This window comes from Trichosurus vulpecula, chromosome 2 (genome assembly GCF_011100635.1).
Source record: "Trichosurus vulpecula isolate mTriVul1 chromosome 2, mTriVul1.pri, whole genome shotgun sequence".
NCBI classification, from domain to species: domain Eukaryota; kingdom Metazoa; phylum Chordata; class Mammalia; order Diprotodontia; family Phalangeridae; genus Trichosurus; species Trichosurus vulpecula.
Genome location: NC_050574.1, coordinates 374,036,236 through 374,061,273, shown reverse-complemented (window position 1 = coordinate 374,061,273; position 25,038 = coordinate 374,036,236). Strand labels below are relative to the sequence as shown.

The window sequence follows — 25,038 nt, the reverse complement described above, 5'->3', positions numbered from 1 at the left end:
ATATAAGGGAAGATATCTCCACACGCACCTATATAGCTGATTATTTCAAAGAGATAACTAGATAGTTAGCAAAGGTAAAATAGAACATTTTTTAAATCTATCATATTAATAGAATTTTAGACTGGGAAAGGATCCATGAGTCCATGTGGTATTGCCCTCTCATTTTAAAATTAAGGAATGAAGCCCAGAAAGTTAACACATGCTGATGAATAAACAATATGTGATCAGCATCTTGACTCATTTCACTTACCATAGTGGCCTGTTTTCTTCTTTTTCTGTAAAGCCATGCTGCAGTCCTTTTAATCATTTAAAACTCATATTTTTACTAAGTGATGAATAAACAATAACCAAAATAAAAGCAAGAAAGAATTCTAATTAAATAAACATATATCTGATTTATGGCTTACCATTAACAATAACTATTATATCTCGAAAGTCAATTTCGCCTCTAGCTTCCACTCTTCCTTCACATCTGTATATTCCTTCATCACTTTTGTTGATATTAAGGATCTGGAGGTTATTATTTGCTAACATAGCAAATCGATCTGAAAAATTAATGAAGTGGAAAAAATAGTATCAATAATTGAAAGTAGAGTCTGATATGCTTTAGATTATAGGGTTAACATATGACCCTTATTTTACAGTTTTCATCAACAAAAAAGTTTAAAGTCAAAGTTTAAATGTAATTTAATAAACTCCAAATACAATTGCCTTCACTTTTTTTTTCTGAAAATGAATTAAATATTTTCTTTCTATATTAAATGGTTAGTCTATAATCCTGCTCCCCTCCACCAGCCCTGCACTTTGGTACATCGACATCAAAAAATCATATACAGAATAACATTACACATAGAGATTACATATATCATCCTAACCAAATGAATCAATGTTTTGATTACTTATAAGAGGCACTTCTGGGTTAGAGAAAGATCTGAATAACTTTTTTTCTTTAAAAATTATTTCTACTAATAAATTTACATATACTGAGGAAGTAGTTAACAAATATTATTTATTTATTTGTTTTTAGTTTTCAACACTCACTTCAATAAGATTTTGAATTCTAAATATTCTCCCCCTCTCTCTACTCCCCCCCTCCTCAAGATGGCATGCAATCTGACATAGGCTATATATGTACAATCATATTAAACCTATTTCCCCATTAGTCATGTTGTAAAGAAGAATTAGAATCAAAGGGAAAAACCATGAGAAAGAAGAAACAAACAAAAAAGAGAAAATAGTATGCTTTGATCTGCATTCAGATTCCACAGTCCTTTCTCTAGATGTGGATAGCATTTTCCATCATGAGTCTTGGAATTGTCTTAGATCCTCGTATTGCTGAGAAGAGTTAAGTCCATCAAAGTTGGTCATCGCACAACGTTGCCGTTATTGTGTACAGTGGTCTCCTGGTTCTGCTCACTTCACTCAGCATTAGTTCAGGTAAGTCTTTCCAAGTTTTTCTGAAGTCCATCTGCTCATCATTTCTTATGGAACAATAATAGTATTCCATTATATTCATATACCATAACTTGTTCAGCCATTCCCCAAATGAAGGGCATCTCCTTGATTTCCAGTTCTTGGCCACCACAAAAAGAGCTACTATAAATATTTTTGTACATGTGGGTCCTTTCCCCATTTTCACAATCTCTTTGGGATACAGACCAAGAATGGTATTGCTGGGTCAAAGGGTATGCATAGTTTTATAGCCCTTAGGGTAGAGTCCCAAATTGCTCTCCAGAATGGCTGGATTAGTTCACAACTCCACCAACAACGCAAGATTCCATAATTTTTAAGTCACACAATGGATGTTTTGTAGTGGGTACAATATGCTAAGGTCTCAACACATATGGGTTAGACCATTCTTCCTTAAAAGGTATCGAAACTTTCCTTGACATTTAATTAGCTCTGGCTGCTGATATAATGTCATGGTTTCTGGAGCATGAGTACAAAAACAGAACATAAGAGACTGGAGCTCCTCCCTCAGGTAAGCAGCATGATCAACACCAGCTCAGAAGAGTGGCCTCAGCTGAAGCTAGGCTGTAGACTTGATGAATATCCTTTCTTGCTTTTGAATATCCTGCCACTATAGCTAAGTAAACCTCCTCTTGTTAACTGTTAAATGGATTATGAATTTCTCATTTTGGCCCAATTTCTGAATTGCCAGGCTGGCCAGCTGTGGCTTAATATACACCTACATCACTAAAAATGTATCATAGAGATAGATTGTAATTAAGACTATATAATATCTCCATGTTATGCATATGTACATACATCTACATAATTCATAAAATACATGATCTTTTATTGCCAATATGAACTGTTAGCCAGGGAAAAGTTTATGATACAACTTCTTCCAATACACAAGCTCTCGTAATATCTTGTATTTTGGAGGGTGAATGCCCCCACAATTGTGTTGCCTCCAGCAATGATCTCTATATGTGAAATATCTGAAGGAGGGGAATAGAATATACCTCTTTTTAAAGGCATCGGAAAAATCTAGGACCTTAACACAACTGAAAAAAGAACACTAAAGAACATCAATAATTATCAAACTATATTCCTGTCATTCCATAATTCATACATGAGTCAATGGTACCATCAATTACAGTATGATAGAAGCAATAGCTTAACTTCTGACCTATGAACATCAGGTTAGTTTTTCCTCTAAAAGGTATTAAGACAGTACACAAGGGACAGCTATGTGGTGCAGTGGATAGAGTACTGGCTCTGGAGTTGGGAGGAGCAGAGGTCAGAGCTGGCTGTGTGACCCTGGGCAAGTCACTTAACTGTAACTGCTTCATCAAAAAAAATTTTTAAAAAGACAATACGCAAGCTTTGGTTGACTCAGATGACTAAAGGCTCAGGCTGTAGACATCACTTTCTAGTCGCCAGAGTGCACAATAATCACAAGGAGCTCCAGTAGTTCTTGAACCCTTGGCTGGTGGATCCCAAATGGCCGAGTCAGCCAAGGGAGCTTCTTTCAGATATATAAATTAGAGATGTTGCTTCAGTGACTATACTTTTTGAATATCATCCTGCTATGACAAAGTAAATCTCCATTTGAATGACCTAGAACTATATCATTTTGTTCCAATAGCAAACCTAAACTACCAGAGCACTTATGTGAAGTGGACCCAGTTCAGAATACAGGGTATTAGAAAATAAGCAGGTGATATTCAACAATAGACCACATCTTTACCATTTTAAAATTAATGGGAAAATGCAGAGAAAATAAATTCTCACTATTCTTTATTGTTTGCTATTAGAACATAATACACCTTGTAATGAGGTATCTTCCATGGATGTATCAAAAGTATTCAATATTCTGCGTAATATACATCTTAAATAGCTCTGTTTAGTAACCCTCTTATTGGAAATACCAGAGGAGGCATAAAATAGGATTGTGTATTCTGAATCGTTGACTGCCAATGTTCATGCCCCATTGCCAATTGGTTGCTCCCTGTCTGTATCCACTTCACTTTCCCTCTCACTCCCCACCAACATTACACTCCAGATCTGCCTGCTCCTTCAACTGTGCCCTTTGGATTGCCTTAAAACTGTTCTTTTCTCTTATTTCCCATCTTTTAGCACCCCCTGAAACCTATCTCGCTCCTGATGGTACTGCATCTCTAGCCACCACTCAGTGTACTTTTACTCAGACTTGGTGACTGGTTGGGCTGTTGGAATCAGAACACTGATCTCCACAACACCACTTCAGAATTCCTTCTACCACTTTCATTAAGCATGTAATTTCATAAGACTCCTTTGGGGTCCATGCTACCTAAATTTATTACCCAATCCAGATTTTGATGGCTACTACCTTTAGATCCCCAGGGCATTCTCTTTCCTTCCTCAATAAGTTCAATGCCTAGCTCACAGTCTTTGACTACTTATATATTTAAGGACCTCAATATACATACTGATGATGCCCCTTAAACTACCCTAATTTCCTAATTCCTCAAACTACTCAATTCCCATAACTCCCTCTACTCTGCCTCAATTACACACAGAGATGGTTATAAACCTTTGATTTTGCCATGTTTATGAATCTCATAATTTATTTTAATGATCATAAATCTTTTATCATTCTATCTTTCCTTATGCCTTATGATCACTAATCCTATTCTTCATCCTCAATGTGTCCTCTCCCTTCACCATTTGGTTCTTTCCCATCATTCCTGCGCTGGTCACACTATTCTCCTTTCCCTAACTATCTGTCGTTGAACCAACTCAATTCTATGCTGTCCTCTACTCTTGATTCACCTGTCCTGTTGTCCTATTGCTAATAATAGCAATTATTGGACCAATTAATTGGACCTTGCCAAGTCCCAACTCTAGATTATTTTCATATTCTATATTGTTTGCTTCTATTTACATGTTTCTGAATGGAGGCAGAGGAAAGTCAAGACATGCTAACTAAGTTCACTAAAAATTTTTCTCATCTGCTCCTTGGTGGTAGCAAACTGGCTATCCCCGCTAATCATTTGGCTATCTCACTCCACAGTGGCTATTCAAAACCTTAACACCTTTCCTTAAGTCTTTCAAAGCACCCCTATACCACATCCTCTTAGGTGAGGACCTTCCTTCACCGAAAAAAACAGGCCATTTTCTGAAAGTTCCCTCTTCTCATCAACTCATCTCACATCATTCAGTCATCTTCTCTTACTATATTCTCCTTTGCTGCTGTCTCAGACAGAGACCTCTTTCCTTTACAATACACAGCAAATCCCTCTACATGCACATTTGATCCTAACCCCTCTCACCTCCTCTACCACTTTGTAGATAATGGAGGCACTATCACCCCACTCCAACATACACACACTATCACCTTCAATCTCTCCCTCTCTATTGGCCCTGTCCCTACTACCTACAAAGGTGCCTATATCTCTCCTATCATTAAAACAAAATAAAAATCCTCACTTATTGTCCTATATCATCCCTCCTCTTGATGGCTAAATTTATATGAAATAGGAAATCTATATAATCCCAATGTCTCTCCTTTCTCTCCTTTCTATTTAAACCTTCTGCAGTCTAGCTTCCCACCTAATCATTCAATTGATTCTGTCTTATCAAAAGATACCAATGATCTCTTAACTGCCAGTTCAAATGGTCTTTTCTTAATCCTCATCCTTCTTGACCACTCTGCGGCCCTTGACATTTGATCATCTCATCTTCTTGAATACTAATTTCCAGGTTTTCATGACACTGCTTGTTCCTGGCTCTCTTCTATTCTGTCTGACCACTCCTTCAGTCTCCTTTGCTTGTTATTCATCCATGTCATATCTTCTAACCATGAGCATATCCCATGGCTCTGTCTTGGGCCCTCTTCTCTTTTCCCTCTATGCTCAGTGATCTCATTATCTCTAATTGGTTCACTTATTGTCTCTATGCAGTTGATTCTCAGATTTATTTGTCCATCCCTGAGCTCCAGCCCCTCATCACTAACTCCCGTTTGGTAGCTGTCCCACTGATATCTCAAACTCAACATATCCAAAACTTAACTTCTTCCCCAACCCTCCTTTCTTCTGAACTTCCCTGTTACTGTGAAAGCCACCATTATTCTTTGGCTCACAAGCTCAGTATCATCCTAGACTCTTCCCTCTCACTCACAGCACCCTCCGCCCAACTCATATATAATCAGTTTTCAAGTCCTGTCATTTCCATGACCTTCATAACATCTCTCATATATGCCCTCTTCTCTGCACACTGCAACAATCCTAGTGCAGGCTCTCATTACCTCATGAGTGGACTACTGCAACAGCTTGCTGGTTAGTCTCCCTGCCTTAAATCTCTCCTCCCCCTAGTCCATCCTCCATTCAGCCATCAAAGTCAGCTTCCTAATGCACAAGTCTGACTATGTCACCTTCTTACCTAATAAACTCTGGTGGTAACACCTTATAAAATACTCTATTTAGCTTTTAAAACTCTGCACAATCTGCCCCCTTCATACCTTCCAGTCTTCTTATATTTTATGTACAGGCATACATATTCTACAATCTCGCAACACTGGCCTCCTGGATGTTTCTCTCGTAAGACACTTCATCTCCCAACTCTGAGAATTAAAAGCTAACACCTTTTTTTAAAATAGTATTTTATTTTTTCCAATTACATGTAAAGACAATTTTAAACATTCATTTAAAACAATTTGAATTCCAAATTCTCTCTCTCTTTTTTACCACCTCCTCCCTAATTTGGTAAGCAACTTTATATAGGTGATGTATGTGCAATCATGTAAAACATATTCCCATACTAGTCACCTTGTGAAACAGGAAGCAGGCCAAAAAAAATAAAGTGAAAATAGTATGCTTTCATCTACATTCAGACTCCATCAGTTCTTTCTCTGGATGTGGATAGCATTTTCCATCATGATTCCTTTGGAATTATTTTGGATCATTGTATTGGCAAGGAGAGCTAAACCGTTCATAGTTGATCATTGCATGATATTGCTGATACTGTGTATAATGTTGTCCTGGTTCTGCTCACTTTACTTTTCATCAGTTCATGTAAGCCTCTCCAGGTTTTTCTGAAATCCTTTCGCTCATCATATCCTATAAGGCAACACTTTCTTAGTACCCTTTTTAGGTGGTGATTAATGGAAAGACCTTGTAAATGCTATTTTGGTAAGTGGTTCAAGAATAAGAGCAATGAGTAGAGGAAGTATATTTCCCTTCAACAGGATAACCATTAGCATTCTGAGAGAGTTTTAATGTAACCGTGTTTGTGCTGATAGTCTATCTCTGAGAACTTAAACCTGCTGGCATGAGAAAAAGTTGGAGAAGTGAGTCAAACCTAGAGAGAAGAGGAGGGTGCAACTTAGGTGAGATACTGAGTTACTACTAGAGTAAATATTAAAATCTCATTGGATAAGGCCCAATTATACTACACCTTTTTATAACAGAAAGATGAGAATAGGTGAGGATAGTAAAAGAAAGAATGAATGTATGTGTGAAATAATGAAATGCATTTATTAAGTATCTGCTTTGTGCCAGGTATAGTGCTAAGCCCTTGGGATAGAAATATAGGAATATTTAGAAATATAGAAATATAAGGAAGACAGTCTTTATTCTGAAGGAAATTACATTTTAGTTGGCAGAGGCAACACATAGGAGAGTTCAAGTCAAAGTGTTTGGAAAGGTCCAGTAGTTGGTCTTTAAAATATAGAGACAATACATACAGGGAAGTTCACATAGAATGTAGATAGAAAGGGCTGGTGGGTCTATCCATAGAGATGAGAACCAGGCCAGGTGGAAATGCCTGGATTCTAGAAGGAGCAGCAGTTATGATAACGCCTGATGTGGCTTACGATTTAGTGGCAGGAGAGATGGTAATCCCTGGTGGTGAAAAATGGTATTAGTAAGTATGGGTCAGAAAGAAATAAGAAAAGTAGCTACTTTCATATCATGAATATTTTCTTCAAAAAAATTCATAGGTTCTGAACATTATGAGTCTTACATAACACCCTAAAATGTCCCTGATTACATTTTAATAGGCAGGAAACGATTCTTTATTGATATGGGAATCATCTCTGAATAAGCTGCATGTACAGTCAGACCACTGATTTGTCAGAGCAAGGATAGGAACTAATAAATAGTTAGAAAAAAGGATAATGATGATAAAAAAGGTATAGCATAAAATTGAAATGACTTGATTCTCCACTAATAATAAAAATGGGGAAGGTCCAGTAAAATGACATTGCCATCAATTATGATAATTTTACACAAAAGGAAGTCCAAACAGCACTTGATGTGCTTATCAGACAGAGAGATGACAGCCAGAGTTTATGGCAATTTAGAATACAAAATCATTTGTAAAATGTTACAAAGAATAATGATGGATGTTTGCTCATTTGTTGTTGTCCTTCATACTTGAAGAGGACCCAAATGGCATCATGATGTCAAGGTCAATGCAGAGTGTGTTTGGCTTTGGCTGATCAGAATAATATGAGCTCAGAAGGCTCGTTACCACAAGTTGGGTACAAATAGTCCACTATGAATATTTGGGATGGAGATGTTTCTGCACTTGTGCATCTCATATCTCTTTTGAGCTACTTTGCTCAGAGCACAGCACCTTCTTTGATGTGGCATGCCATGCTGGATGATCCTGTGCCAGTGTCTCCTATGTCTCACAATCGATACCAAAGTTCTTCAGACAGACCTTGCTAGTGTCCTTGTATCGCTTCTTTTGACCACAACGTGAGTGCTTGCCTTATGTGAATTCTCTGCAAAATAGTCTTTTAGGTTTTTGAACCCCAAGACTAGCCCCCTGGAGTTGGGCTCTCTGTAGTAGAGTTTGAATGCTTGCTTGGTAGTTCAGCTTCAGAAAGGACCTCTGTGTCCAGCATCTTATCCTGCCAGATAACCTTCAGCATTTTCCCAAGACAATTCAAATGGAAGAAGTTCAGTTTCCTGGCATGGTGCTGGTAGACTGTCCAGGTTTCACAGGCATACAACAATGAGGTCAGTACAATGGCTCTGTAGACCTTCAGTTTGATAGGCAGCCTAATCTCTTCTTTCCCATGTTCTTTCAGAGTCTCCTAAACACCAAGCTAACACTGGCAATGTGTGAGTCACCTTCATCATCTATGTTTACATCCCTGGAAAGGATACTGCCAAGGTGAATGAACTTATCCACAGCATCCAAAATCTCTCCATTAGCTGTAACCAATGGTTCCCCATATGGATGGTGTGGTACTAGTTGGTGAAGAATCTGTTTTCATGGTGTTAACTGTCAGGCCAACATTAGCACAAGTGGCATAGAATCGATCCATACTCTGTTGCTTCTCAGACCCAGAAGTGGCACTGAGTGCACAATCGTCTGTGAACCAAAAGTCACACACCAACTCTTCCTCCACTTTACGTCTGGCTTGTAGCCTTTTCAAGTTAAATAATTCATTGTCAATGCGGTAGCTGACTTTTGATATATAGCACTGCTTTTTCTCATCTGGGCCAGAACACTCACAAACATTGAGATTGGTTTGATGAAAACGATGAAGAAATTCAGAAGGTACTAAATGGAAAATGAAAACTCCATAAGGTTTACCAGAAGGATAATTCATCCATCTCTAAGAAGACAGCATTTAACTCCAACAAAAGTAAAGTATAAGCAATGCTTAGAGAGACCTAGGATTTTTGACTCAGTAAGGAGGCAAATGAAATTCAGTTTTAAACTGATAGTAACAATCCAAAGCACTGCTATGATACCCTAAGGGCTATTAATGGGCCAAAGACCTATGGTGCATCTCAACTACTTAGTGCTAATGGAGCCGCATAATGATGGATGACTAATAATGCTGTTGTTTGTCCTTTGTTTTCAAAGAGGACCAATGACATCATGGGGTGATGTCCTGACTTGTTTGTGAATTGGATCTGAGTAAGGAAGAATTGCACAGAGTCATCAGCTTCACTCTCTTCTCCAGAGTGACAGAAATCCAGTGGCAAGGTAAAAGTCAGGATGACTAGTTCAGAATGGTGACGTCTTCAATGTCTGAACAAGCCCTAAGTGCTCCAGAGCCAGCTTCAGCTGCCTTAATGGTCAGTGGAACAAATAATTCTCATTCACTCATTATGCCAGGGGAAGTCTTCACAACCTGCTTTAGACCATCTGCCAAGACAGGAGAAGTCTTCACACGCTTGGGGAAGATACTTCCCTAACTCACTGATTGGTTTGAGGCTTGTTGGCCATCTGCCAAGACAGTTTTACCAGGGTGTTGCACATGCTAGAGTTTCTTGGAGCCACAGGTGAGAGGTGGGTGAAAGGTGGATACCAGAGGCAAATGAACAACCCTGAAAAGGGCTTGGCAAGTCCTCACACCAAAGGTGATACTTCCTTGAACACCCCCATAGACACCCTGGTAATGCTAAACATCTCATAAAGAGGAGAAATGCAGTGGAGGATAAAACTAGTTTAAAGAAAGCTTCGCAAAATATTTAATGAAGTAAAGTCACACCCAAAAGCACTTAAGAACAAAAATTGAGGAATAACAAACTAAGTAAAAATGGAAAGGATATGCAGAGAATTTCATAACACACTTTGTACCATCAAGGACAATGGAACCACTTCACTTGAGAGCTAACAATGCATTGGGTACTGTAGATGATTACTGAAGGGCTTAGAATTGAGCAGCAACAGAAAAGCCTTCAGGAAACTGCAAAACACCTGTAATTTCCCCAATTTCCTCCCCAAAACAAATATCTTTTAAAATACCAATATTCTATCATTGTTATGGAATGGCAAATGGCAGTAAAACATGTAATAAAACAGTTAACCAAAGAATTGATGATAAATACCACACAACAATGGAGAGGTGCCTAGTGGGTGTGAGAAGGTTACAATCTATTATGCTTCAGTTGAAGTTTAAATAAAGAGAAGAGATAGCAATCACGATTTCAGGCAAAGGAAAAGCAAAAGTAGGTATAATTAAAAGAGATAATCAGGAAAATTACATTTTCCCAAAAGGTACCACAGACAAGTAATATCAATACAAAACATGTATGCACCAAAGGGCAAAGCATCCAACTTCTTGAAGGAAAAGTTAAATGACTTATGGAGGAAATAGACAATGAAACTATACTATTAGAGGATCTCAATTTACCTCTTCTCAGCCCTACCTAAAGCCAAATATAAAAGAAAAAAAGAAATTAAGGAGATTAATAGAATTTTTGAAAAGTTAGATTTGACAGACCTCTGGAGAATACTGAATAGGAATAGAAAGGAGTATAACTTTCTCCCAATTGTACATGGCACCTTTACAAAAACTGACCATATATTAGGACATTAAAACTTCACAAACAAATGCAGAAAAGCAGAAGTATTAAATGTACCTTTAGATATCATAATGCAATAAAAATTACATTCAGGAAAGGACCTTTGAAGCACAGAAATAAAATTAAGTGGAAACTAATCTAATCGTAAACAGTAGGTCAATGAACAAATCATACAAACAATAATTTTATTAAAGATAATGACAATGAAACAACGTATCAAAATTTATGGAATGCAGCCAATGTTGTACTTAGAGACAAATTTATATATACCTAAACATTTACATCAATAAAAGCAGAAAGAGAAAATTAATGAATAGGACTTGCAACTAAAAAACCTAGAAAAAGAACAAATTAAAAATCTCCAATTAAACATGAAAATAGAAATACTAAAAATCAAAAGAGAGATTAATAAAATTGAAAATAAAAAACCCACAAAACTAATAAAATAACAGAAGAGCTGGTTTTATGGGGGGAAACAGTGAAACAGATAAACTATTGGTTAATTTGACTTAAAAAAGAAGAAAACCAAATCACCAATATAAAAAATGAAAAGTATAAATACACAACCAATAAATATGAAATCAAGGCAATTATTAGGAAATACTTTGCCTAATTACATGCCAATAAAATGGACAATCTAACAAGTGGATGAATAGTTATAGAAATATGAACTACCCAGATTAACAGAAGAGGAAATTGAACACTTAAATAGCCATTTCAGAAAAAGAAATTGAATAAGCTATAAATAAGCTCTCCAGGAAAAATAACCCCAAGACCAGATGGATTTGCAAAGAAAGTCTACCAAACACTTAAAGAACAATGAATTTCAATACTATATAAACTATTGAACATTAGATAAAGCAAGAGTTCTACCAAATTCCTTCTATGACACAAAAATTGTTTTGATACCTAAATCAGAAAGAACAAACACACACACACGTTTATATTACATATGTACATACAGACCAATTCCCCTAATGAATATTGATGCAAAAATTTTAAATAAAATGTGAGGAGATTAAAACAATATATCAGAAAGATCACAAACTATGACTAGGTGGGATTTATACAAGGAATGCAGAGCTGATTCTGTATTAGGAAAACTATAAGCATATTTGACCCTACAGTAACAAAAAGAACAAAAATCATAAGATTATGTCAATAGATACAAAATACAACACCCATTCCTATTAAAAATACTCAAAAGTTTAAAAGGAGTTTTTCATAAAATGATAAGTAGTGTCTATCTAAAACCAAGAGCAAACATTATCTGAAGCCTTCCCAATAAGATCAAGGGTGAAGCAAGGCTATCTAGTATCACTACTATTATTAAATATTGTACTAGAAATACTAGATATAGCAATGAGACAAGAATAAGGTTGGAGGAATAAAAATGGACAATGAAGAAACAAAATAATCACTCCTTGCAGATGAGTATGATGGTATACCCAGAAAACCCTAGAAAATCAACTAAAAAACTAGTCAGAAAAAATAATTTTAGCAAAGTTGCAGGGTATAAAATAAACCCACACAAATTATTAGCATTTCTATATATTACCAACAAAACCCAGTAGGAAGAGATGGAAAGAGAAATTCCATTTAAAATAACTGCAGACAATATAAAATACTTGGGAATTACCCTGCTAAGAAACACAGGAACTATATGAATGCAATCACAAAAGACTTTTCGCCCAAATAAAGACAGATCTAAACAATTGGAGAATATCAATAGCTCATGGGTGGGCCTAACCAGTAAAATAAAATGGCAATATTACCTAAATGTATTTATTGAATATCATACCAGTCAGGCTAATAAAGAATTATTTTATACAGCTAGTACCATTTTATAGAGTAGTATCAAAATTCATTCTGAGGAACAAAAGGTCAAGAACATCAAGAGAATCAATGAAAAAAAGTGACAGAAGGCACCCTAACAGTTCTAGATTTCAGAATATAATACAAAGAGGTAATCTTCAAAACAATCTAGTACTGGCTAAGAAATAGAGTGGTTAATCAATGAAACAGGTTATGTATACAATATACAGAAGAAATGACCACAGTAACCTAGTGTTTGATAAACTCAAAGATCCTTGATATTTGGGTAAGAAATCACTATTTGACAAAAACTGCTGGGAAAACTAGAAGACAATCCAGCTAGAACTAGGCATAGACCAACATCTCATATTGTATTCCAAGATAAGGTGAAAATGGTTATATTATTTAGACACACAGGGGGATATCATAAGCAATCTAGAGGAGCATGGGGAAAAATTTACCTGTCAGATCTACGGATAAGGGAAGAATTCATGACCAAACAAAAGATATAGGAGATCATGGGAGGTAAAATGGATAATTTTGATTACATGAAATTAAAATATTTTTGCACAAGCAAAACTAATGCAGTCAAATTGGAAGTAAAACAACACTGGGGAAAAAATTTACAAAAAGTTTCTCTGGTAAAGGTCTCATTTTTCAACTATATGGGGAACTGAATCAAATTTATAAAAAATAAGAGTCATTCTTCAACTGATAAATCATCAAAGGGCTTCAAGAGGCAGTTTTCAGAAGAAATCAAAAACATCAATAGTCACATAAAAATGTTCTATGTCATTAAATCATTAGAGAAATTAAAATTAAAACAACTCTGAGGTGTCACCTCACATTCATCAGATTGGCTAATATGACAGAAAAGGAAAATGATAAATGTTGGAAGGGCTATAGAAAAATAGGCACACTAATGCACTGCTGGTGAAGCTGTAAAATGAATGGCCCAACCATTTTAGAACAATTTAGAACTATGCTCAAAGGGTTATAAAACTGTGCATACCCTTTAACCCAGAAATTTTGCTACTAGGTCTGTATCCCAAAGAGTTAAAAAAAAAAGAAAAAGGACCTGCTTGTACAAACATATTTATAGCAGCTCTTTTTATAGTGGCAAAAGACTTGGAGATTGAGGGCATGCCCATCAATTGAGAAATGGCTGAACAAGTTGTGGTATGATTTTGATGGAATATACTGTACTAAGAGACATGATGAAGCAGATAGTTTCAGAAAAACCTGGGAAGACTTAAATGAGCTGATTCAAAGTGAAGTGAGCAGAACTAGGAGAACACTGTACACAGTAACAGCACTATTGTAACAATAATCAACTGTGAAAGACTTAGCTACTGTAATCAATACAATGATCCACAACAATTCTAAAGGACTCATGGTGAAAAATGGTATCCACTTCCAGAGAGAGAAATGATGAAATCTGAGTATATACAGATTGAAGCATACTATTTTTAACTTTATTTTTCTTCCTTTTTCCTTTTTTTGCAACATGGCTAACACAGAAATTTGTTTTGCATGACTTCACATTTATAATGGGTATCACATTTCTTTCCTACTCAGTAGGTAGGGGAGGAGGTGGTGGGAAGGAGAAAATTTGGAACTGAAAAAAAGAAGAAAAAAGGATAAAATAAGTTCAATGTATAGGTTAAAAAAAGGAATCCACAGGGTTCTCTATTTCATCATGTTAGTTTAATTTCCTTTCTCTTATTTAGATATTTGCATTCTTTTATATGTCTTGGTAGCCATCTTCCCTTCTGTTTGAATATCTCCCTGTTGAATTCATCTGCTTGTGCCCTAGGTTTTGTCCCCGAGTTCTTTGGTGATTTTGTTGTTTTACTTATTTTACTTACTTTATTTTTTACTTATATTCCGTTACTGCTCACTTTCTTACTTTTTCTCGTTTGATGGCAGTATAACCCTGGGAGCTGGACCTCAGAACTATCTCAACTTCCTCTCATATGAGGAAATTCACTTTTCACTAGTCTTGTTCCCTGCTCGAAGTGACTTCTTTGGTGATAGACTAGCCTCGATAAGATATCTCTCCTTTCCTTCAGGGCTGATATAACTCGATAGGTGTGCTGGGATCCCAATTCAATTCCCTCAGTAATTTCCTTCTCTAGCTGGGCACAGCCTCACCAGACAGAGAGTGCTTTCTTTCTTATGCGTTCCCCTCCTCCACAAGTATCTGAGCAGAGTTGAGGTCTGATGCATGTTGTCACAGAATGGTGGGTGGTAGGAACTGGAGCAGAAACAGGGGAACTGCAGAGTTGCTCCCAGAACATAAGCTATGAGTCAGATTGTAAGCTTTGTCAGAGTGTGGGGGCTGTTGGAGGGGGATGAGTGTTGAGGAGTGAACATATTAAGGATTAGCATTGCTTGTTGTTAATTTATGATAACTGCTATCTTTTCAGGCTTGTGGAGTCAGCTGGAATTATTATGCTTCTGACATATTAACTGCTCTTTTGAGGTGTTTTTAATAGTTAAGTAAGAAATGAAGAAAACATCAAGTCTTCCATCTTATCTCCCTCTCCTCTACTCAGTTTCTCCTTGTAACAGTCTAAAAACTTTATAAAAAGTTCGATAAAGCCATCCAAATAACACACAAACAATGATGGCATATGCAAAATTACCCTTGACCTTTCCAATTAAAGAAGGAGGGTGCATTTTCTCATCTCGCCTTTGAGACTAAGCCAGGTCATTACAATTGCAAAGTTAGTTTTGTTTTGTTGTTCTTTCCTCTAACATTGCTACCGTCATTGTGCATGTTGTTGTCTTGGTTAGCTTTATTTCAACCTGAATCAGTTGATGCAAATTTCCTCAGGTTTCTCTGAATTTTTTTATATCCCTTGTTTCTGAGAATCACAGAATCTGGAAAACTGGAAGGGACTTCAGTGGCCATCTAGCCTAGCCCATACCTAAAAGGAATTCCAACTACAATATATGTGATGAGTGATCTAGTCTCTGCTTGAAGATTTCCAAAAATGGGGAATGGACCTTCTCTCTCAAAGCAGCCAATTCCATTTTTGGGCAGCTCTAATTACAGGGAAATTTCTCCTTTTTCTAACCCTATAATTTAAAAAAATCTCCTCACTGTCCATTGTATAACTTCCCTAATCCTCCTTAATCGTGCTTTCTCTTATGTCACAGGACCCAGAAATATAAAAGACAAAAATCTTAACCCTGGACCAGTATTGGGGCATAGAGATTTTTCTCTATATTATCCTTGATTTTATCCTAAATATCTCCTTCCAAATACATTCTCTGCTCTTCACTAGCCCAAACCTCTCCTAATCACCTACACAATTACCTTGTCCTTATTCACCCCAAGACTTCCCTCTTCTCCCACTCCTCTAACAACCTTCTCCCATAAAAGTCACAAGTTCAGTGCAGTAATGTTCCATTACATTCATACACCTCAATTTATTTGTCCATTTTTTAAATTTATGGGCAGTTACACTATTTCTAGCTACTTATTACCACATAAAGATGCTGTTATATAAATATTTTAGTAGGTGTGGGACTTTTATTTCTGTCCCTAACATATAAACGCATATGCTTAGAAATAAGCACTCTAAGTCAAAGTTCAAAGACACTTCAGTCACTTTAACATAAATCCTAATTATCCTCAGAATGGATGAATGAATTCACAGCTACAACAAAAGGGAATTATTGTGGTCATGTCAACCCCTCGGACACTGGCAATTTTCATGTCTTGCCACATCTACCAATGTGCAGGGTTTGAGATGAAATCTCAGTGTTGTCCTAATTAGTATTTCTCTTATTCTTCAAAATTAAAATCAAGAATCTCTGCACATGATGAGCACTCAAAGAATATCACAAAAGCATAAAACTGACTACATGCATTAAAAGAAAGGAAGCAAATGGCAACTGAAAGTGAAGAAATATCTGAATCAACTCTGTGTATACTCAAAGCACAGGGCTATTAGGGTAAAGATGAAAATAAGCACCTAATCAGAAGAGTGAAAATAAGAAAAAATACATACAACATGAAATCAAATCAAATCTATTCAACCTATCATGCTGCTTAAATAAGCTACTGATGTTGAAGAATGGGAAATGGGCAAAGGAAATGACTGACATAGACTATCAACATTTTCCACAGATGCTTAACTGATAGAAAGTAACCACCAGAATAAAAAAAAAATAAAAGATTCTAGAAATCAACACTGCTAGTAAGTATTTAATATGTTTGTCTAGTGAAGAGAAATGGTTGTCCAAGGGCAAAACCAGTTCACAATACTGACAAATTTATAAAATCTTAAGGAGGAAGTTGGGGGAAGATTACGAACAATCTTACCTCATAAAAAATGAAAAGACAAGGTAGGAAAAATGAGTTTAAATATATCTTATTGAGAACCTGGATCATCCTGAGAATATTTATGGATGAATCTGAAAAGAGGACAATAAAGATGTGAAAAATGAAAAAGCTCTGTTGAGATTTTTATAAAACTATTATCTATCAACTGTAGGCAGAACCATAAAATACATTCACAATGTGCTACAAAAGTAAGTGTAAATGGTACTAAAGAGAATCAAGATGGGAAGAAAAACTGATAAACAGATGGGGTTCCTGTTAAGTGTATTATAATGTTAATGGTACAGAGGGATCAATTCAATTTCCAAGATATTCGAAAGAGAGGAATTTTCCACATGATGAACCTTATTACTATACAAAATGGTGGAAGAGAAAATATTAATAATGAATGACCCATACGCCTACTCTCTCATTTCCACATTATTTATCAGTATTATCTGGCTCAATTCATGCTGGAAAATTTCAGCTTAAGAACCCAAGCTGGGGTCCACTGAGCTCACAGTCAGTCTTACAACACTGCCGTCATCATCTACTTTCAAGGTCAAAATCACTAGTCTTCCTTTTAGTCTCCCATGAGGAAATTTTATTTCAAACTTTAATCTGGTCCTGACCTGTGTTTGTTTAGCTCCCATTTCTTTAGTCTCTGAGAGGAGACTACTTTTTCTGTATTTGCTATATTTCTCCCTGGGGCCAGAACTTTTGCAGTCTCTGGAAAAATACTTAAAATCATAGGACGCTAGATACTGAGCTAAATAAATAGGACCCCAAATGCCACAATCCAACTACCGTATGTTACAGTTGAAAAAATTAAGGCCAAAGAGACAAAGTCACATACAAGTAGTGATTGTCTGAGGGGCTGGGACTGACTCATGTTAGTTCCCTACTAGTCCAAAATTTGAACAAAATAATAGATCCATAGTCTTTCTAACAGTTAACAAAAACAGGTAGGCTTAGCCATAGAGCTAGACATTCAGAACAGGAAGGAGTTGTGTTTCTTGTGATAGTGTCAAACAAGGAACAGGACCAGGAACCAACTCGCAGCTGTACTACTATGAACCAGAAGCTAGGTCACAAAGAAGCTGGCAGATGTATGCCAGATGTATGGAAAACTGGAAGGGACTTCAGTGGCCATCTAGCCTAGGCTCCGTACTAGGTATGGATCAGGAACAGAGAAACAAGTAAGCAGCCACTGTGTGGCTCTGACCTTGATTCAGTATTTGAGGGTTCCTAGACAATGGCTGAAGCTTATAACTTAGTAAATATTCCAAGAAGCTGAAACCAAGGATGAGCCTACAATTCCATTGGTTTGAACTTGTGTAGAGCTCAAATTGTGGGCAGCTGGGGGTATGGTGAATAGAGTGCGGGGTCTGGAGTTGTGAAAACTCATCTTCTTGAGTTCAAATCCAGTCTCAGACACTTACTTGCTATACGATCTTGGGTGAGTCACTTAACTGTCTGCCTCAGTTCCTCGTCTATAAAATGAGCTGGAGAAAAAAAGGCAAACCACTCTAGTATCTTTGCCAAGGAAACCCCAAATGGGGTCATGAAGAGTCAGACATGGCTGAACAAAAACAAAAGAGCTCAAACTAGGGGAAAGTCAGCAGTTTTGTCACTGAACAGGGTCAGAAACTTAGCAAAACTTGCAACACAAACCCAGTGATCAGACTTCATCCCATATTAGACCACTTAGAGTATACTGGAAATTGCCAGGTTCCTGGCTTGAATGTAATTTATGAGAGCAGAATTTATGGTCTTCATTGCAAAAATAATGGGCAGAATGGAAAAATTGGAATCTGCAAAAAGACTTCACCAATTAGACCAAAGAGATTCAGAAGGGGTGAACAAATGTACCCGCCAAGGACAGCAATAGCAACAGTGTGACAGGAGGGAGACATTCTTTCTAAATACATATGAGGAAACAGGGGTCAAGGCAGAAGTCTGTTGGATTTAACAATGAGGAGATAGGCCTGGGACACTATGGAGAGAACCTGGCAACACACTGCCCACAGGTGAATTAATGTTTTTTGTGAAACTACAACATAGGAGAGTACATGAAGGGGGTAGGGGGTAGAGAGAGGAATGTGTAATATGCCTGGGTCAAATCAAGGGCTAGCAATGAGGGGAAAGTGATGTCTATGGTCTTGGTAAAAGACAAGGCTACTGGGGAGTGGGTGAGGAAGAAGATGAAAGAAAAGGATGGGAAAAAGAGGGAAGCCTTTGCTTTGGTGGTGGGAGGAGGTTGCACTGACAAAGGTTCCTATTGGTGAATGGAGATGGTTCATGAAGGGAGATAGGGAGCTTTTATTCCGTGTGGTCTGGAGGACTTGGTTCTTGAAAAATCCACTCTAAAGGGGTGGGGGAGTATAGTTGGAACTCCCGGGGACAACAGGAGCCAGGGGGAATGGAAGGATATGGAACCGGGGAAGAGATTTTGAGGCAAATGGGGAGAAAAAGGTAACTGAAAGAGTACAGCTCATTGGTAAGCTATATAAGAGATGTGAAGGTAGAGGGACTTACCATGAAGCAGTGTTCTTGCTAATACTTGTAATAACTGTCACTGTTCTGGGAGTGAGACACAATGGAAAAGGGGAATCCACAGGGCAAGCTCTACAGAGCAGTGGTAGAAACTGCCTACAGGAGAAAGCACAGAATGGATACTTTGAAAGTTTCGATTGCATGAGAAATATAGAGAACTAGATAAATATAGGGGGTATGAATAAGAGAATGGGGCTCCAGAGTAGACAGAGAGGATGGGTAATGAAGAGAGTAAGAGAAATCCTTTTCAGAAAAGAGTACAAAAAATTGAAAAAGAAAGGACCAGACTAGTTGAAAGGGAAAGGAAGAAGAGGAATCTAAAGAGAGAGGGGAATCTACTTGAGTCACTGAAAGAGAAAAGAGGGGGAAAGAATTATATAACTATATAAAAGCAGAAGAGAAAATAGTACTACTAAACAAAACCCCCAAAGGAAAGGGATAAGAAACGAGAAGAAGAGATGAGGGGGTGAGCAAAAGAGTCTGTAGGAGTAAGGCCACACCATAATGTTTTTGATAAATAGAGAATCGTAGAAAGGTCTATATGAACTGCTACAGAGTGAAGCAAGCAGAGCCATACACACAAAAAAGTACAAGGTAACTACAAAAATGTAAATGGAAAGAATACACTGAGAACAATTAAAACTGAATGTAGCAAAATTATAAATATCAATCAGGACTTGAGTGAAGAGACATAAAAGAACACTCCAACTCACTCCTTCATGAAGAGAGATCCATAGATGTTAAATACTACAGTTTTTTGGACTTTTTCAATGCATCTGTCAATTGTGCTGATTTTTTTCCCCTCTCTTAAAAATACCATTTGTTATATGGGATAGGTCTCTGGGAAGAGGGAGGAAGGGATAATTGGGGTAACTATGGTGACGTAAGAAATAGAAAACATCAATAAAAGCTAATTTTCAAAAGACCCAAAGGGGATGACTAATCACACTTCTGGGATCAGATTAATGTACAGGTCTGAAAGGGTTTCTTGTTTTTGCTCTCAGGACATTACTAGATTTGTAAATTTTCTGAGGGCAAGGCTGAAACTTATTTATTATTGTTCCACCTCACGTTCCCTCACAACCCCCAATAACAAGGGAATTTCAGAAATCATACAGTGGGCCCTTAATATTGAATGAACAGGAAAAAAATGAATCCACAAGTGAAAAAGAAATAAAGGAAATTATTAGACACCATTTTGCCCAACTGTCTGTAAAACTGAAAAATGAAATGAATATCTGCAAAAATAAAAAAAATCCAGATTAACAGAAAAAAGAGATAGAGAATTTGAATAACTTAATCTCTGAAAAGAAATTGAACAAGGTATAAGTGAACTCCCAAAGAAAAAAAACAGAGGATGATGGATTTACAAGTGAATTCCATCAATTAAGAACAACTAATTCTGATGTTACATAAACCGTAAAAATAGCAAAAGAAGGGATCCTACCAAATCCCTTCACTGATACAAATATGGTCTTGATACACAAGTCGGAGAGAGTCAAACTAGAAAGGAAACCAGACTAACATCTCTAATGAATAATTATGAAAAAAATTAAAGAAAATATTAACAAAGAGGCTATAGCAATATATAACAAAGATTATACACACTATGGCTATGCTGGATTTGTACCACGAATGCAGAGTTAATACAAAATTAGGGAAAATATCAAACAATACTTACTTCTGTTAAAAACACTAGAAAACATAGAAATGAATGATGCCTTAATATGACAAAAATTATCTAAACACCAAGAGCCAACATTGTATGTGACAAGGATAATAAATGCAATGCCTTTATAACCAAGTTGAGGCAAAGTCTTTATAACAACACTGGGATAAAGCAAGGATGGTCCTTGTATTACTGCTATTTTATAACAGTGCTAGAAATGCTAGCTATAACAATGATGAAAACAAAAGAAATTGAGGGCATAACTTTAATAGGACAAATATCTACCAGGGTTTTCCACACACTGACTGCAACACTGGTTAGGAAAAGGTGATAAAACAAGAACCTGAATGGCCTAGGGTTGGTGCAAGGCTCAAGCTTTGCCTCCACAGTGGCTTCTGACTGTGCTAGCATTCATATGCTCACCTAGGGGCATAAAAGGTCCCATTTAAGTGGAGTTGAGGTAGATACTTGGAGGATATCTGAGGACCATAAAAATCCCCATACTTGGCCCATATGGAGACCACAAGGACTACATCTATGTAAACTAAGAGCTACTATACCTTTTTTTTTTTTGCATTTCCTTGCTGTATTAGGGCTAAGTAAACCTATTTTTGTAACTTGGCCAATGATCTATGACTGCCTCATTTTGTCCCAATATGAACTTGAACTAACAAGCTACCAGGATCAGGCCTGTTAGCATATGGTGCAATCAGTGTTTGGGATGAGAGGAAATGCCCTTATGGCAGAGCCAGTACAGTTTGGAGAAGTGCATTGTGAATCTAGAGGGCAGGGGGATGTATTGTTAATATATTTTTGCTCAACTTGAAGATCTTCCCATCCATTAACAGGCCCATGTGACCTGCTTAAGTCACATGGAAGCCTAAGTCACATGAAGCCTATGGTGAGAGGAGCTTGTGTAACAACAATGCTGCTTGCAGCTGCTGCTGAGGTGTGTGAGCACATAGGAAGGCTGCCAGCACAGGTTCTTTTGATCTGCTTTTCTAAGGAAAGCAACTTTAATGGATTAAGAGTCTCACTTTAATCAAACAAACATATATCATTCACTTAGTTCAGAGGGAAAAGCCAGTACCCTGAACTTCAGAGCAAATACAAACAGATAAATATAAACAGAGCAAATAACACAATTCAACAGACAGTCTTTGCCTGATCAAGACATCACATACATAGTTACCAAAAAGAGAAGCAACAACATCTGGGTTTTCTTCAAAGCTGGAAAGCTCTTACAAATGGCTACCCAGAGTCTCCACACCAACACTCTTCAAGTGAGTGAGAGCCCCAAACAAAATGCTAACCTCTGAGTTTATATACCCTTCTTAGGGCCTGAAGGCTTCACACCTAATCACCAAAAGGATGTGGGCCTGGGGCTTAGCACCTAGCAAGACTTAATCAAAGGCACTTGATTACTTTAGCAGTCTAAAAGAGAAAATAGTAAAGAAAAAGTACTACCATTACTAACATTACAGCTTGTTGAATGGGTGGAACAGGAAGGGGTGGAGTAGGAAGGGTGAAGCAGAGCTGAGGTGAAGGAAGTTGGTCAGAGCAGTTAGAGCTGAGGGAGAGAGAGGAAGCAGGCAGCTAGATGCGAGTGGTTTGTTTGTGGGAAGGCCCAAGAAGGGGGAAGGCTTTGAGATGGCAGTATCATCTTGTTGCAACAATCTGCTAGCACCTGCTGAAGAGATGTAAGAACCACCAACAACCAGCACACAGAAAGCTGCCAACACAGGTTCTTTTGATCTGCTTTACTAAGGAAAGCAATGTTAAGGGGTTAACAATCTTACTTTAATCCAGTATACAAATATCATTCACTCAGTTCAGGGGAAAAAGCCAGCACCCTGAACTTCAGAGTAAATACAAACAAATTACAAACATCAACAGACAGACCTTGTCTGATTCAAATCTCAATGCATAGTTACCAGAGTTTAACAAAGTCCAAACATCCGGATTTACAAGCTGGAGGGCTCTTAACTACAGCTGCCCAGAGTCTCCACATCAACACACCTTCAAGAGTGAGAGCCCTAAGCAAATAGCTCTGTTCTAGCTTTTTATACCCTCTTTAGCCATCATCAAACGTCACCTGAAGGATCAGAACTTAGGCTCTTACTATTGGCTCTGGTCTTAGCAACTCCCCTTAGGACCCTGAGGGCTTCATGCCCACATAGGCTTAGCACCTAGTAGATAGGGGCTTGTGCCTGGGGTTTAGCACCTAGTAAGGCTCAATCAAAGACACTTAATTAATCATTTTAAGATAGTAAGAAAGTCCCATCTTCATTGATATTACACCCCTGCACTGTTATTGTGTATGGACTTCTTTGTTGCTATGATGGATTTGGCTTTCTGGTGTTGGGATTTGGCTTTCTGGTGTTTCAATAAATGTTTTGGTCCTGCCTTCCATATAGAGAGTTTGTTATATTTTGTGATTCAGAACTACTCCAGCATATTCATAGCTGTAGTCAGTGCTGTGAATATCGTGTTGGCTCTACAGGTGACCAAAGGATAGTCAGATATAGCTGGATGGTACCTAGGAATATTGGCCCTTCTGGTCATATATAGACAGTCTTATCAATGGAATGTGAAGCAGGCTCTTGCTCATGTGAAATGACTAATTCAGCAAGTGCTAGAGAAATCTTCCAGGGATGGTAAAGAAAATACCAAATCTAGCATTCCCTGGTTATTGTTTACCATCCTGAAGAAGTTAGATTTTCAGAATGAGAACACTGAAAGTGAAGTGGCCCATTTAATCAGTTATTAGAAGTTGAGCTCTTGGCTTTTAAGTACCATCCAACAAAGGCTGATGGACAACCAATGGAAATGCTGACAGTCACATAAAGAGTCAGTCAGGAACCCACTAACTATATGTCCCTGACCCAGTGGTTCTAGTTCTGAAGCCATGAGAGAAGAGAATAGGAATGGAAATGAGGAATAAACTTGGGAACTTCCACATATGAAAGGAAAAAAAGATCTTATTACTCTAATCTTATTACTGCTCTTAGGAAGAGGAGGCGATATACTCCAGTGAGAGAGGAGAGTCAGAGAGTCTTCACAGCCAAAGAACTGGGCAGGGTGCATATGAACTTCAAAGAAAAAGCTGATGAGTCACAGATTCAATGGATCCCACTGGCATAATCTAAGAAGTTGAGTTCACCAGTTAATTAGTTAATTAATTTCCAGATGGGGATGCCCTTTGTCCCTTTTTAAATGGAAGAGATGGAGTGTTATTTGTAACTAGCTACATAAAAGTAAATTGCATAGGCTTCCCTATCTGCAAGAGAAAGGGTGAAGTTCCAAAATGAAATGAGTTTGATCGAATGGATCTATATCCCCCCACCCCCATCCCCATCACCTGCCACACCCTATGAACAGCCTGGCTCAGGAAATAATCAGATCTGACCGTCTGGTTGGATCCCACCAAAATAGCTTCAGGCTTTAACTATGGGTCTCCCTAATTCAAAACTATACAGGTGTGGGTTGATCAACTAGTGAAATTCAAGCATGATGTCAGGACAGCTGAATCTGGGGCAAATGTAGGAGAGAATAGGCACTCTGGAAATGGAATGAGGGGAAGGGGGCATCACAGAGCCGACTGCCCAGTTAGATGGGCAGAGGGTAAGAACAGCCTCTTCTCTAGTGATTCTTCTCTTCTCTCTTCTCTTTTTTTTCTCCTCTCTCTTCCTCTATGGTAATAGAAGAATCTGGATTATGTTGTTATACCAGCTCCCCTTACAATAATCTTCTGCAGCCCTTGAGTAAGGCAGATGGCACCAGGAAGATTATGGTGAAGTATGAGAACAAAGCCATTATGCCCATCACTATAGACATTTCTGACTTTTTCAATGTTCTATATCAGACAGAACCAGGCCCAGGGAGAGTTTTATATGGTTACTGAC

General features: G+C 37.6%; 1 protein-coding gene across 1 annotated transcript in view; it reads right to left on the bottom strand.

Annotated features, from left to right (window-relative positions):
* The window catches only part of NCAM2 (neural cell adhesion molecule 2), a 295,617-nt gene that overhangs the window by 196,910 nt on the left and 73,669 nt on the right, over window positions 1-25,038 (bottom strand). Inside the window, exon 5 of the mRNA XM_036744902.1 lies at window positions 408-545. Within this exon, the coding sequence (XP_036600797.1) occupies window positions 408-545 (138 nt within the window). The remainder of the gene's footprint in view (window positions 1-407; window positions 546-25,038) is intronic.